Source organism: Pseudopodoces humilis, chromosome 21 (genome assembly GCF_049639895.1).
Source record: "Pseudopodoces humilis isolate 2021_Gansu_Grassland_sample_001 chromosome 21, ASM4963989v1, whole genome shotgun sequence".
Classification (NCBI taxonomy): domain Eukaryota; kingdom Metazoa; phylum Chordata; class Aves; order Passeriformes; family Paridae; genus Pseudopodoces; species Pseudopodoces humilis.
The window spans coordinates 11,476,452-11,490,103 of record NC_142220.1 but is presented as its reverse complement, the minus strand read 5'-3'; the positions used below and the strand labels follow the sequence as shown (position 1 = coordinate 11,490,103).

The following is a 13,652-nucleotide window of genomic DNA, read 5'->3' as shown; positions in this document are numbered from 1 at the left end:
ACCTGCTCTGTTTCTCATTTACTGAACTAGTAGATTCATGTCTTTTTTCCTACTTCAAGCTTTGGACATCAGGTGCAATTAAAAAAATGAGGTTAAATGAGCTAGTTTTTCATGAATTGGTACTAGAAAACTTGAATCCAGATGAAGACAGGAAAAATGTTTTATGTGAAGTGAAGTAGATAATGAATTTTGGTACAAATGCCATGTTATTTAACTTGTAAAGTTGAACATACAATGAAAACAACATGTACTCCTTAATTATTATTAATTCCTTCTTGTGGCAGGCTTGGACACAGCAAGCCCAGGGTCTTTCCTTCCACTCTCACTGCTCTTCCTCAAGTGTGTGCTACAAGCACATCCACCTGCAGAGCCAGTGGTTTATCCAGCTGGGCTTCCCCAGTTACCAGCAGTGTATTTCAGGGTATGTCCATCGTCCTCTCCTCTATCCTGACCCCTCATCACTGTGACAAACCCCACATGCAGCAGCAGCAGCATTAGGAACGTTATATGTCGCGTTATGTGACACTCCATGTTATCACAGCCGTGAGCTTTTCAAGCTCCTTGTAATGGCACTTATGGTATCAAGGATGTTGTTTGGCCAGAGTACTGAGGAAGAGGCCCAAGCTACAAGAGCGTAATGACCACTTGTTTTGTTGGTCAGAGCAATTAAAAATATTTGGATGAGCTGAAAACAATCATGGAGCACTGTGCCAGGCGTGCTGGCGGCTCCAGCTGCTGCTGCCAGTTAAGGATACTGAAATACTAAATGCCATTTAAAGCCTAAGAAACTGCCCCATTCTGGGGAAAGTGTCTCTGGGAATCCTTGGAAAGGCACACTTGTGAGTGGTTAAGAGAATAACAGCATCACCTCTCGAGCACTTAAAAGCAGAGCTGGCACAACAGGTTGTTAGTCCAACGGGACAGATGTGTGCCTACCAGAGTCTGCCTTCTCCATCCTGAAAATCTCCATCCTGAAAATGACTCTAAAGTCACAAGTATCTACATTTTCTTAGCAATTTCGTCCTGTTGTATTCCCTGTATAGAGCAACAGGTTTTTAAATGCTGGCTAATAATAGGAATGTGTCTTTTGTGGGAAAAAAGAAAATAGTGTCAGATCCTTTATGTGGCAGACCATTCCAGTTTTGTGGGACATGACAGTCTGAGGTTTAGCTGCCCTCCTCTGTCTATAAGTGACATTGTTCAGGCTTGCATCAATCTCGTTTTTAATTAGAATCCTCTTTGAGATGGAAAGTATCAGAGTAGATCTGTAGTAAGACTGGGAACTTCACGGCCAGAGGGTTTTCAGATACTGCCTTTAAAAAGAAAAAAAGAAAAAAAGAAAAAAAGAAAAAAAGAAAAAGCTATTTCTAATCATTAAAATATTTGCCTTGCTTTATTTTCATATCTTGAAGACAAACAGGTGCTGTGTGCCCTTTATGATTCTCAAATATACAATCTCCAAGCCAGCAGTCTCCAAAGCCTTCTCTTGTTTGCACAATTAGGGTAGGATTTTCAGAATCACTCAGTGTTGGTCTGTCTCTGCTCTCATTGAAGTCAAACTGCCGTTGACTTCAGTGAGAATCGTGTTAGATCAGTACACGAGTGCTTTTGAAAATCCTTCCCTCCACTTTTTTTTTAGTCACATCTGTGTACAATTGAGTAAAAAGACTTTTGTAATATGCTTTAGTTATTCTTTGTTGTTTTCATATAAAAGTGATTGAAAGGAAACCAGAAGAAAATCTGTAATAATCTTGACTTCGATCTTATTTACCATTAATTATATGTTGTTTTTCTTCTCCATTTATGTAATTATGTATTACTTTATGACAGTGTAAGATAAATCACTGAAAACATGAGGAATAGAAATAATTAGGCAATACGGAGAGGAAGAACAGTCTCAAAGGAAAGTATTTGATGCTTTGTGGTCTGGTGGGTTTCCAGTGTTGCTTAAAGCAACTTTTGGCTGTGTGTGAAAAGCGGGAGACTTCATGTGAAAGGCTAATGCTGAAACCTGATGAATTTGGAGGCTGCATGGCCAGCTGTGAGGAATGGCTTTCTGGATGTCACCTTCCTGGGAAACTGCAGGTTATTGCCCAGATATCCACAGTCTGCTCTGCCACTGTGCTTTCCACACAGTTTTGGTCCACCTGTTCCTCCTTGGTTCATGCACCTTTTTGGTTTCCAGCATGCGTTTCAGTGGTGTTTCTGGTTAACTGTTTGCTCTTGGGCAATACCAAAGAAAACCAAAGAGAATCAGGGCTTTTTGTAGTTCGGGAGAATTGGGAGAACCCCAGAAACACCTAATTCAACAAGATCAGTATTTGCAAGACTTGCCCCCAATACAGCCCAACTTCACCTCTGGCTGTAGATATTCATTGAAGTGCTTTAGTGGGGCATCCAGCTGTAGTGTTCTTTATTTGTATCATATTAATGTTTGCTTGGGTTTGTAGCAAGAGATTTTAGCTGAGGAGGAGCTTTGGCCATCACCTATTGCTCATCTCCACCTCCCATTGTGGTACAAAGCAGGGGGGATTTTGGAGCCCAGCAGGAGGAGGTCACTGCTTCACTCATTAGTGCCAAAAATTTACCTGAACTGCGCTTCTGGGGGGCTTTGAAGAGAAATATGTAGATCCATAGGGCAATTCTTATATGGCAAAGAACACATGGAAGCCTGCTTGAAGTCAGGGGTGGTTTTGCAATGGGAGGACCTCAGAGTGACCTTGAATTAAATTGTCTTTTAATGGCAAGGTTCCATTCCATCTTTAGTCTCCTGGGATTATCGGTTCTGCTATAAATATGTGTGTTAAGCATTAGAGTAAAATGTTATGTCACTGCATGGCACACTGGTTGACTGTTTCAGCTGCTGCTGTTTCCACCGTGTGTCACCGATTAGAGCTGGGCCAGCAGCCAGGCTGGTCCTTGATACACTTGAAATCCAAAGTGGTCTATGAAAGATGTTTATTAGATGAAGTGTGGCAGATCTGTTTGGTAAACTCTATGGCATATTGTTCCTCTCTGTGACCTCGATGTTTTCATGTGAACAAGAGTAAAAAGTGTTGGACTGCTGTAATTCAGTAGATGCAATCTCTCCTTCATGACAGATGGATACCATGCATGAGATACCTGCATGAGAGAGATGGCAATTACATGGATGGCAAATACAGCATATACTCAAGGCTCCACTGGCCTAATTAACTGAAAATTGTAAGGCTGCTGTCTTGGGAAACTTAATAGGCGGTCTTGGTGTTCAACATCCAGAGGGTGCCAGGGCACTGAACAGGCTCCCCATGGAATGGTCACAGCCCGAGGCTGCTGTAGCTCAGGGAGTGTTATTGCAATGCTCTCAGGCACAGAGGGATTCTTGGGATGTCTGTGCAGAGGCTGCAGTTGGACTTGATAATCATTGTGTGTCCCTTCCCACTCAGGAGGTTCTGTGATTCTGTGAACTGATGGAAGAAGCAGAAGTCACCTGCAGAGGCACTGGACACGCTGTCCTCTTCCCCTATCAGTAGTCCTGAAAGTGCCGGCATAGTGCAATCTGCATCTGCAAGTTGTTGATACAGAAATCCTGCTATAGTCTTAATAAAATTATTCATCTGTGAGCCCCCTGGAAGGTCTGAGTGCTCAACCACCCTCTGCAGGCACTGCTGGTTCCAATAGGTAGCTTTAAATTAAATGTTCAACATTTCACTTATAAACAAAATGGAAACCAATGTGAAGAAGCTGAAGGACAGAAAGCCCATGAGTGTAAACAGCAAACGGCTCTGAGCAGTAATGTGACAGCTATGGTAGAAATTGTGAGATGTTTAAGATATAATTTCTGTATATTAATGAGATGAGATCTGCACAAAAAGCATGATGAGCCTGGCAGAGAAATAAACCACAGAGTACTGGCTGGTCTTTTTTTTTTTTTTTTTGGATATCATCATGTTTTAAATGTTCATGCATACTAATTAAAATTTAGGTTAGGTTCTTGACAGCTGTTGCCAAGTTTTGTCACTCAGCGCTTTTTAGATGCTGTAGATTTAACCCTTCTGGAGGCCAGTTTCCCAGATAACTGAGGGCAGATAATATTCTGCCATGTTCAGCTGAACTGATGCATTCAGACTTCCTGAGGAAAAAGCCTCTTGAGTGCTTCTAAAATATTTATTTATCTAAGCTTCATCTTACTGAATTTACTGTTCGCTGAAACAGGCAGGACTCTCTTGTCCTGGCATGAGATAATATGTTTGACTTCACTCTTTCATTCCTATGGAATGATATTTGAGATGCATGACTTTTTTCATTTTTTCTAGAATATCAGGGGAAAATAATTTCAAAGGGAGAGAGAATTTTGCTTAACATCTGGGAGCAAAATGGAGAAAGTTTGATAAATGACATTTTGCTGACATGGAATAGCATCTAGCTCAGTGGAGGAATCTAGGGCATTGCCAGTAAAAGGATTTTTAAAAGTTTAGCTCAGTTGGAAGTACAGTGCTGTGCTGTATACATATGCTTGACTGTGACAGATTATTCCAATTGTCAGATTTAAAAAAGCGAAAAAATTCAGTCTCAAGTCATGCAGTAGTCTTAATTTCAGGAGCAGCCGTGTCTGTATACAATAGACACAGACATTTTTTGACTACTTAAGTCAGCAGAGGAGATTCTTGTTCAAAATTTATATTCTGTTCAGAGGCTGATTACTGTGTTAAGTATATGGAAATATTTGATACACTAAGCATGGCATCATCAGCTTATATTAATAACCCAACTGCATAAATTTAAATTCTTTCAGGTGTTGACTATTCAACTGCTCTTCATTTTAGCCATTTTGTGTCTGAGATACATTGAGTTTAAAATTTGCACATTATTTTGATTTTATCCATTGCACATAGATCCTTTATGCATAAGCTTAAATACTGTCAAATAAGCAAAAATCGCATCATGTGTACAAGTTTAAACTGGAAGTAACTCAAAGCAGTCAGACCTTTGCAAACAGAAATAAAACCTGTGACTTACAAGAAAAAAAAAATCATAGCCCAAATATTTCCTGGAGAACAGGCTTTAGCCCTATAGTTTCTTCCCTGTCTGATGAAAAATGTCATTTTTTTTCTTCATTTACCATAATTGCCTCTGAAATATAACAATGAAACCATTAACAAAACACTGAACTGACAAGCAATCACTGGTTTCAGATCAAAACAGGGTGCTTTCCTTGCTCTGAAGAAACTTGTGTCTATATCCTATAGAGGTTCTTTGTGAAACATCCAACACTTACAGGTTAGTGTTATAGTTGAGATCTGATCTGTCCCTCCAGCATGAACTGGAGGGCAAGGACCCCTCCGTGCTTTTCTTTCAAACCAGGGTCTTCACCAGTTCTGGTCGTTAGGAATGACCCTGACCACTGCACATCAGCCATAACAATTAGTGGGTGAGAAATTTTCTGCCAGCTGCATTAAAATCACTGTAGAAGCTGCCCAGTGCTGTGCCACAGAGTCCAAGCAAAGCTGAAGATGTATGAACAGCCTCCCTCCCTCCCACTTCCTTCAGGAGTATCTCTAATAAAATTGGAAGTCAGAGATTTCCAGTTCTATAGGCATTATGTCAAGGTGATAGATGAGAACAGTAGTTCCTGGAAACTCCATATGCCTGGAAATGGAGCATATTTCCCTTGATGTACATCTGGAGGGTTCTGACAGGTTCCTGCTGCTCCCACGGTCACTGTCCACTGGCTTTCCCATAGAAGTGCTCAGAAAGTTGCAGGACCAGTAACATGGACTGTCAAAATGAAAGTGTTTGTTAATTGAGTATTTTGTAGCATAAAATGTTAAATCAACTTGCTGGAATAAATTTTACCATGTAGTCCTTTATTGTATGATCACCTAAAATCTGTCTCCAGTTTGGCTACACTGAACTGAGAGTCTGACTGTTTGGAATTATGATTTGTTACAGTACTTCTCCTGCATATCCCTATAGTTGGGATCCTACCTCAAAACCTCAGATGTAATATCAGTAAAAAATATTTTTTCTGTAAATACATTCTACTCTCTGTAAATAAATCTCTGCTTAGTACTTGTATTATTGTTTTGCGCACATAAAACTGAATGGCTTTAGATTTGCCTGGATGGCGAAGTGCATTTAGCTTTTCCAGTAATATTCTTAAAAAAACAGATCCTGCAGAAGCCTGAAGGAATTCTGAGTGGGCATGTAGTGATGTCTGAATTTTCCCATAGGTCATGTTTGAAGTCAAATTAGGTTGTGACATTAAATAACACCATATAGTGTGTTCACTCCCTCCTGCTCCAACCAGAGGCTCAGAGCAGTTCCATTAGTGTTTTACAAGAGTTAGGTTGATTTTGGGGTGGGTTATAGGTTCTGGCAAGGTAGGTGATCTTGGAAAAAACCTCAGCGTTTGTCTTTTAAAGACCAGAAGTGCAACATTTGCGGGGATAATTTGTATGAATATAAAACTGAGGTCAGGGATCTGGGTGGGCTCAGCCTGGAGAAAAGGAGGCTCAGGGGGGACCTTCTGGCTCTGCACAACTCCCTGACAGGAGGGGACAGCCAGGAGGGCTCAGACTCTGCTCCCAGGAAACAGAGATGGGAGGAGGGGGAACAGCCTCAGCTGGTACTGGGGGAGGTTTTGGTTGGGTATTAGGGAAAATGTCTTCATTGAAAGGCTTGTCAGGCATTGGAAGGGGCTGCCCAGGGAAGGTGGTAGAGTCACCATACCTGGAAGTGTTCAGGAAACCTGTGGATGTGACACTTGAGAATGTGGTTTAATGGTGACCACAGTGGTGGTGCTGATTGGACTGGATGATCCTAAAGATCTTTTCCAGCCATAATGATGCCATAATTTCCATGTGTGTGTGCAAATGTAATTGAGTATGTCTAAAAGATGTGTCAGACCTGTTGGAAAAAGAACTTGGAATCAAACTGTACTTCAAACAATAAACTTTTGGGGTCTTGTGGAAACTGTTTTTGTCCTCTGGGTGATTTTCTTTCTAAGGGGATGCCAAAAGCATTAATTCAGATTATCAAAGCTCCATAAAACCCATTTACCATTTTTGTTGTATCCCTGAACCTTCAAAAACAGAGATTAAAGCACCGGCAGATGCAGACAGGACAGTCTATGCATGGCACATTTTCCAGTATCCTTTCATTCTGATTCTTCCTTTTTTTTAATTACAGTTCTTTGAGGTTCCATTTGACTCAAATATGAACAGGACTAAAAACAGACCACTGGTGCGAGGACAAATCAGGTAAGGCAATGCACACCTGCTCTGGCTAAGGAGGAATAAACCTTTTATCTATTTCCAAGTTTCCCTCCTTCTTTAGATGACGAAAAGTAGCACTTTGAGACAAAACACTAAAAGAAATGCAACTCTTTGTTCCTTGCTATTTCTTCATGTTTATAACTTTCAGGTGAGGAGTTTGGGCACTCACAGCTATAAAATACTGAATTTCTCAATAGAGTAGAATTTCTCTTCATATTACATATTTCTTCATATGTGATGACTCTGTGCATGGTGTGGCAGCATGCAGTTATGTTCCACTGAACTTTTGTTTTGTAATAATAAATCTTAAAAATTTCCCATCTAAGGAAACAATGTGTGTTGCTTTTACATATCTAGCTCACAATTGTTGCGTCTTAGGAAATTAATTTTAAAAATTGTCATCATAAAGTGTGTCATAATCTAGAACTAAATTCCTCTCTGCAAAAAAAGTTCTACATTAGCACAGGAATTTCCTTTAAAAAAAGTCTTCCATTCCTTCTCTTTTCTTGATTATGTATCAGTTCAGTTTCTCAAGGGCTGTTTTGCAACTAAAAAAGCACAGTGAAAAGAACATCAATAAAAATCCGCCAGCTTACTTGCAAACTGAAACTGAAGGCCCAATTCATAAATGATTAAACAAACAATTTTAGTATTGCATTTCCATGATTTGTGCCAAAGAGTATTTATAACAAAATTATGTTTTCCCTTAGGCTTCTGTGAACAGTTGGTCCTATTTATTTCTGTGTTTTATCTATCACCTTTGGAGGACTGAAAAAAAACATGACAGATGAAATTACAAGAAAATTGAGACAAAATAGTCAACTGAACCTTGGGGGTAAATTCACTCTTGTGGTAAATACTTAGAGCACTTCAATAAACTTGTTCTGATTTGTTCTTGAAGGTGGTGCTAATTGCAGATTCCCAAGTTAATTATACTTAAAAACATATTTTAGGGACCACTGCAGTGAGGATATCATCTGATATACAGTAAGTCAGGCTTAATCGTGTGGTTCAGGGGACCTGAACTTCTGCCTTCCTTGCATGTTGTCCTGGCCCTGGGAGAAGAAACACTTACTAGGAAGAAAAATGGTGGGGACATTTTCTTTTTATTATTATTATTTTATTTTTATCGTAGGCTGCTAGTGTGGTTTGCAGTGCTTCTGGAGTCAAAAATATAACTAGGAAATTTTCTGTCAACTTTTAATTCAGAGAAAGCAATTTATTTTAGGTTTCTAGTGTCCTTAAATTAACTTCACTGTCATCTGAATGCACCACAGATTGGCAAAACCATATTTCATGGATTTTCTTACTTCCCCCTTTTCATATTTGCTTTCACCACAAAATGGTAATGTTGGGGACATTGGGCAATCACTCATCAATCTATCTGCCTGCCTGTCAACAGCTAATTTAAAGTTCCTTAAATTGTCACTTCCCTTGAATAATGCTGCTCTCGCTCCCTGCAGACCATGGAGTATTCAGGCCTTGAGTTGGGGTTATTTCTTCTGCAGTGTGCCAGAGGAGAATAATCCAGTGCAAGTGATCTAACCTTGAATTTTGCCACATACTTCCTGATGTTCCTTGAACTCTTTCCTTCCTGGCTGATTAAATATAACCTGTAAATGGTTATGCTAAAACCAGTCAAAAGCATACAAGACAGGGCTGGATAAATAGTACATAAGACGCTGGTGTCTTGGCTCTGGGAAAGAATCTGGAAAGTTTGGGGAGTTCTTGCCCAAAATTTGTCTGACATTTGAGTTTTGAATTTTCTTCTCTTTAGCTGCTTCATGTAATGAAACATTTTTAGTTCTGCTGTGTTACAACATCTGTGCTATCCAGTGCAAATGAGATATCATTTTCTAATCCATCTTCATTTGCACTGTTTGTAAATATATTCTCATTTTTATCTTGCTGTCCTTGCTTTTTATTTATCTGTCATAGTTGTTGTTAGAGAGCTGGACAATATGGGTAGCAGTTTCTGTCCTGAGCTTGAGATTCTTTTTGAAGAGAGAAGGTTGTTAACTCTCCATCATGTTGGCTCTGGACCTCCTTGGAAAGGCTTTCAGTGGTGGCTTTGATGTGACTCCTGCCCACTAAAAACTGCACTGAGGCCAGTGAGAGACTTTTAGAGGTTGTGCCATCACAAATAGAATTCTTACGTGCTTTGAATGTAGGGCCAGAATCAAACTGGTAACCTCAGTGAGAGGATCTTGGAGTTAGTGAGTCATGCAGTCCCTAGATGAGGTGGTGTCTCCATTTTAAGCAAGATAATTCACAGAGGTGGCTTGTTAGGACATGTTAAGCTTTTGTAGAGAAACTATTCCTCTGTGTTTTGCTTTGTGGCCTCTGTTTGCAGCTTCAGCCCCTAGTTTGTTTAGGGTTAAGATCAGCTGTCTATTCTGAGTGATCTTGCTTCCAACAGTGTTTCTCCCCTGAACAATGTTTCTGCCTGAAACCTTCACTTTGAGAAAACACCACAAATCTGTCTCAGGGGCTTGTTTCCCTGCATACACATTCATGTGGTTCCCAAGCCCCTACATGTCACCATTTTCTCTGAGCTGCTGAGGACTTGCAGTTTTCTTTTGGCATTGATGAGGAACCTCAGTAACTTTCAAAAAAAGCTCTGTGGCCAGGGCTGTACTTTGAGGTGTGGAGGTCTGGCTGGAGACAGTATTGTTCTCTTACTGGTGACATTGAAGAGGTCTCAGCTGAGCAACTTTGGCCCGTCCATCATTCCCTGTGAGCCAGGAGCCAGTTCTGCAAAGATCTCTGGAAGGATGGAATTTGGAAAAGTAATTTTGCTCCCTCCTTTGTGAAGTCTCTCCATCGCATCATCTTGATAGCTGAAACAATTACTTAGTGGCTCAGTGTCCCCCTGCTTTATATTTTACATATTTGGGCTGGACAGTCCATAAAGGCAATGACACAGACAGGTTCTGCAGAGCTCGGGCTGCTGAATGTAGGGACAAGAGCACATTTACCTTATTTGCCAGTCTCTAAACCCACCTCTCGTGCCCCCAAGGAATCTTCTGACACTGTTGGGAGATTTGTGACAGACAACACCAGATAGTTCATTGACTGCTTGCTTTACAATGTTCAATTTAATTTGTAATGCTCTGAAAAAATGTTCTCTTTGAGCAATGGGATGTAACCATCCTTAATCTCTATTCAGAGAATAATCAGAAACATCCTGTTGCAAAAACAACAGGAGTAGACCCGAGCACAGCATACCACTGAGTGCCATCCATCATCCTGACTGCCCATGTGTCTTCCTCCTCTGACCCCTCAAGTCTTGTTTGGAAATACAAACAGCTCAAGATGTTCTTTATACTTCGGCTGCAGTGTTAAACTCATTGAGCATATTTGTGTTCTGCCTTAAAATAACAGCTGATACTGTTTCCTTCTTTTCCTTCGGTGAATTTGTTTTGTGTCACTGACGAGGAAAAATTTCATGTGCTCACACAATCTTAGATTCGTCTAAAGTGGCAGCAGTTTTTCCTGATTTCCTGTTGGGTGTGATTTATTCCCTTGGTTTTTAAGGTAATGGATTTAATTTTCCTGCAGATTAATTTTAATAAATCTCTACTATGAGCTGCAGTAGCTGAGTGAGATCAACCCCAAGGGTGACAAGTGCCCTGCTCTGCTATGTTGTGCAAAGTGACAGATTTGATCACCCTTTACCTGCACACACTCCTAAAAAGTGGCAGTTATACAAACTTAAGGTACTGCTGGATCCGCTCTGCTAATCACTAATAAAATTTTTCATAGTTGTATAAGAATTGCTTTTCATCTGAAAAGAAAAAAAGACCTTAAACAGTATGTTCTAAATAACAAATTCATGGCAGTGTAGATATTGTTCAGTTCTGCTCCTGTACTATTTTGCAACTTACAGCTGTTGTCTGTACCCAGTCCTTTGGTTTGGCCTCAGCAGTGGCTGCCTGGATGTGGGCTGATGGCTTCTTCCTTGCTTGCCTGGACCATGAAGCATTGTACAGGTAGCTTCAGAGGGTGGGCTGGAAGGGGCCTCAGGAGAGATGAAGACCCATCTCCGGCTCACAGCAGTCTTAGCGCTGAGACCTGGTTGCTCCAGATCTTGTCTCCAAACTCTTCAATATAATGGCTTCAAACTGCAAAAGAGTAGATTCAGATTAGATCTTTGGAAGAAGTTCTTCCCTGTGAGGGTGGGGAGGCCCAGGCCCAAATTACCCAGAGAAGCTGTGGCTGCCCCAACCCTGGCCATGTCCAAGGCCAGATTAGACGGGGCTTGGAGCACCCTGGGATAGTAGAAGGTGTCCCTGCCCATGGCAAGGGTGTGGAAAGAGATGAGCTTTATGGTCCCTTCCAATCCAAACCATTCTGGGATTCTGTGATAAAACTAACATGCTATGGAATTTATTGATATTCTTCTTACACAGATTATTTGTACTCAAGCTACTTTTCTATACCCATTTAAGAAGTTTAAGTCTATTAAAATAGCAGAAGGCGGCACAACACTGCTTATGCCTTGAATGCTTTAACAGAAGTAAATCTTTGTGTTGTTAGATGAATATTTTTTCCAAGAATCCCATTACCCTTTTCCCTTAGCAATGCCCAAGGAGCTGTGTTCTGTCTGTGAGCTTTCCACTTCTCATGTTCACAGTTGATGGTTACTGCACTTAATGGAGGCAGTAACACTTCTACTGATTGATATTTCTGAGTGGAGCATTGTCTTGGCTCAGTTTAAACTATAAGCTGAACTCTTGAAGAATCAGACCAAAAAGGGCTCTTATGCTATTACTATTTCTCACCAATGGGTTATATTTGTGAATAGTAGTCACAATTGCAGATATGGAAGTTGGGTTTTCATGAATTAATAGAAAACTGCAACATGTGAAATCTTATTTATTGAGATGCACATTGTGACTCTAGACTTATTCTATGTAAAGCTGAGTTTTTCAACTCTGCTGCCTGTAGCAGACCTACTATTACAAGCGTAACAAAACCAGTTCACGCTGAAAAAATGTGTGCATTTTAAAACAAAGTTTCTCCCATAATCACTGTGGATAACTCAGGGTAATTAGCTTGTTCCTTTGCTTAACACTAATGTAAATCAGGAATGTTCCTACTGACATTAGTGGAGCTGCATGGATGTAAGTGAAGGAAAATCCATGTCCTGGGCTTACACTGAGACCTGCATTAAGTGTTTTGCTAGCTCTGGTTAAGCCAGAGATCTAAAACCTCCCCAAGGGTCTTGGTACAACTTTGGGTCCCCTTTAGGGCTCAGCCGCTGCTTAGCTGGTGGCTCTGCTCCCTTGGGTGGTCATTTCAGACAGGTTTCATTCTACTTAAGTTAAAACAAATAAAACAAAAACTCCATAAATCTAAAGTTCTTCAAGAATGATCATTTTTAAGAGATCAGATGCTCATTCCCTGCAGGGGAACATTCTGATGCTTTGTTTAGAAAATACCTCATTTTAAAGGGTCTGCCCTGAGATCTTTTTGAATGATAAAAATGTTTCTTTTTTCAGTGGGAGGCTTTCCTCTTGTTTAAACAGGGCACAATTCAAAGCAGGCACCATCACAGCAGCCTTTTCAAGAATTTCTTATCCTGCTTGTATTCAGGCTTTACTATTAAAAACAAGTAAATGCATTCCTTCTCCACCACCACCCTCCTACCTTAATTTGTTTTTCTACCCTGTGTTTTCCAGGAGCTGTTATTGGCTGTGTTTGGTAAACAAGAAATTTAAAAAGCAGCTTTATATTTTTGACGTGTACAATTGCTTGTAAAAATGTACTTCTTGCCTTTTGAACAGTGGGGTATTTTACATTTTTTTTTCTGGCATGGTCATGTCACAGAGAGGTGTGTGGGGAGAAACCTTGGGGCTAAAACATAGTTTAATGAGAATAAAACCCACATCTAAAGAGGGTCTAACGTAATGATACAATGCTTACTGTGTCTCTTTCCCAAAGGGGATATGGTTGACAGTATTTATATTTCAATTATTTATTCATTGCCTGCATGGGATGTTGATTAAATGGTTCTAAGGTATTAGAGGCCTTTTGTAAAATACACAGAAAAGCGGTGATACTGCACATTATCCTCAGATCAAAATGTGTGTTAGGAGGAAATTATATGGCTCTAACTACATATGTATTTTGTTTCTTAGGGCAATAAAGAGGGTTGTTTTATTAACTCCACATTTAAATTTGTTTCAGTTGAAATGAAGCAATTGCTGATTCTCCAGCTCACTCCTGCCCAGGCCTCATTCGGCCACAGCTCAATACAGACATTCCTTTGCAGGCAGCTCTGTTTGGTAAATATAAATCCTGCAGAAACACTTGACCCCTCATGCCTTGCTGCTTTTCAGCTCAGCCTATGGGTCTTTACCCCCAAATTATTTATCTGAATCTTTAATTATA

The 13,652-nt window shown here is 40.3% G+C and overlaps 1 protein-coding gene across 3 annotated transcripts in view; it reads left to right on the top strand.

Annotated features, from left to right (window-relative positions):
- Positions 1–13,652, top strand: part of COX10 (cytochrome c oxidase assembly factor heme A:farnesyltransferase COX10) — a 112,463-nt gene that overhangs the window by 63,062 nt on the left and 35,749 nt on the right. For all 3 annotated transcript variants that reach the window (XM_014259691.2, XM_005530959.3, XM_088065482.1), the window contains exon 5: positions 7,171–7,241. In XM_014259691.2, coding sequence (XP_014115166.1) covers positions 7,171–7,241 — 71 coding nt within the window. The remainder of the gene's footprint in view (positions 1–7,170; positions 7,242–13,652) is intronic.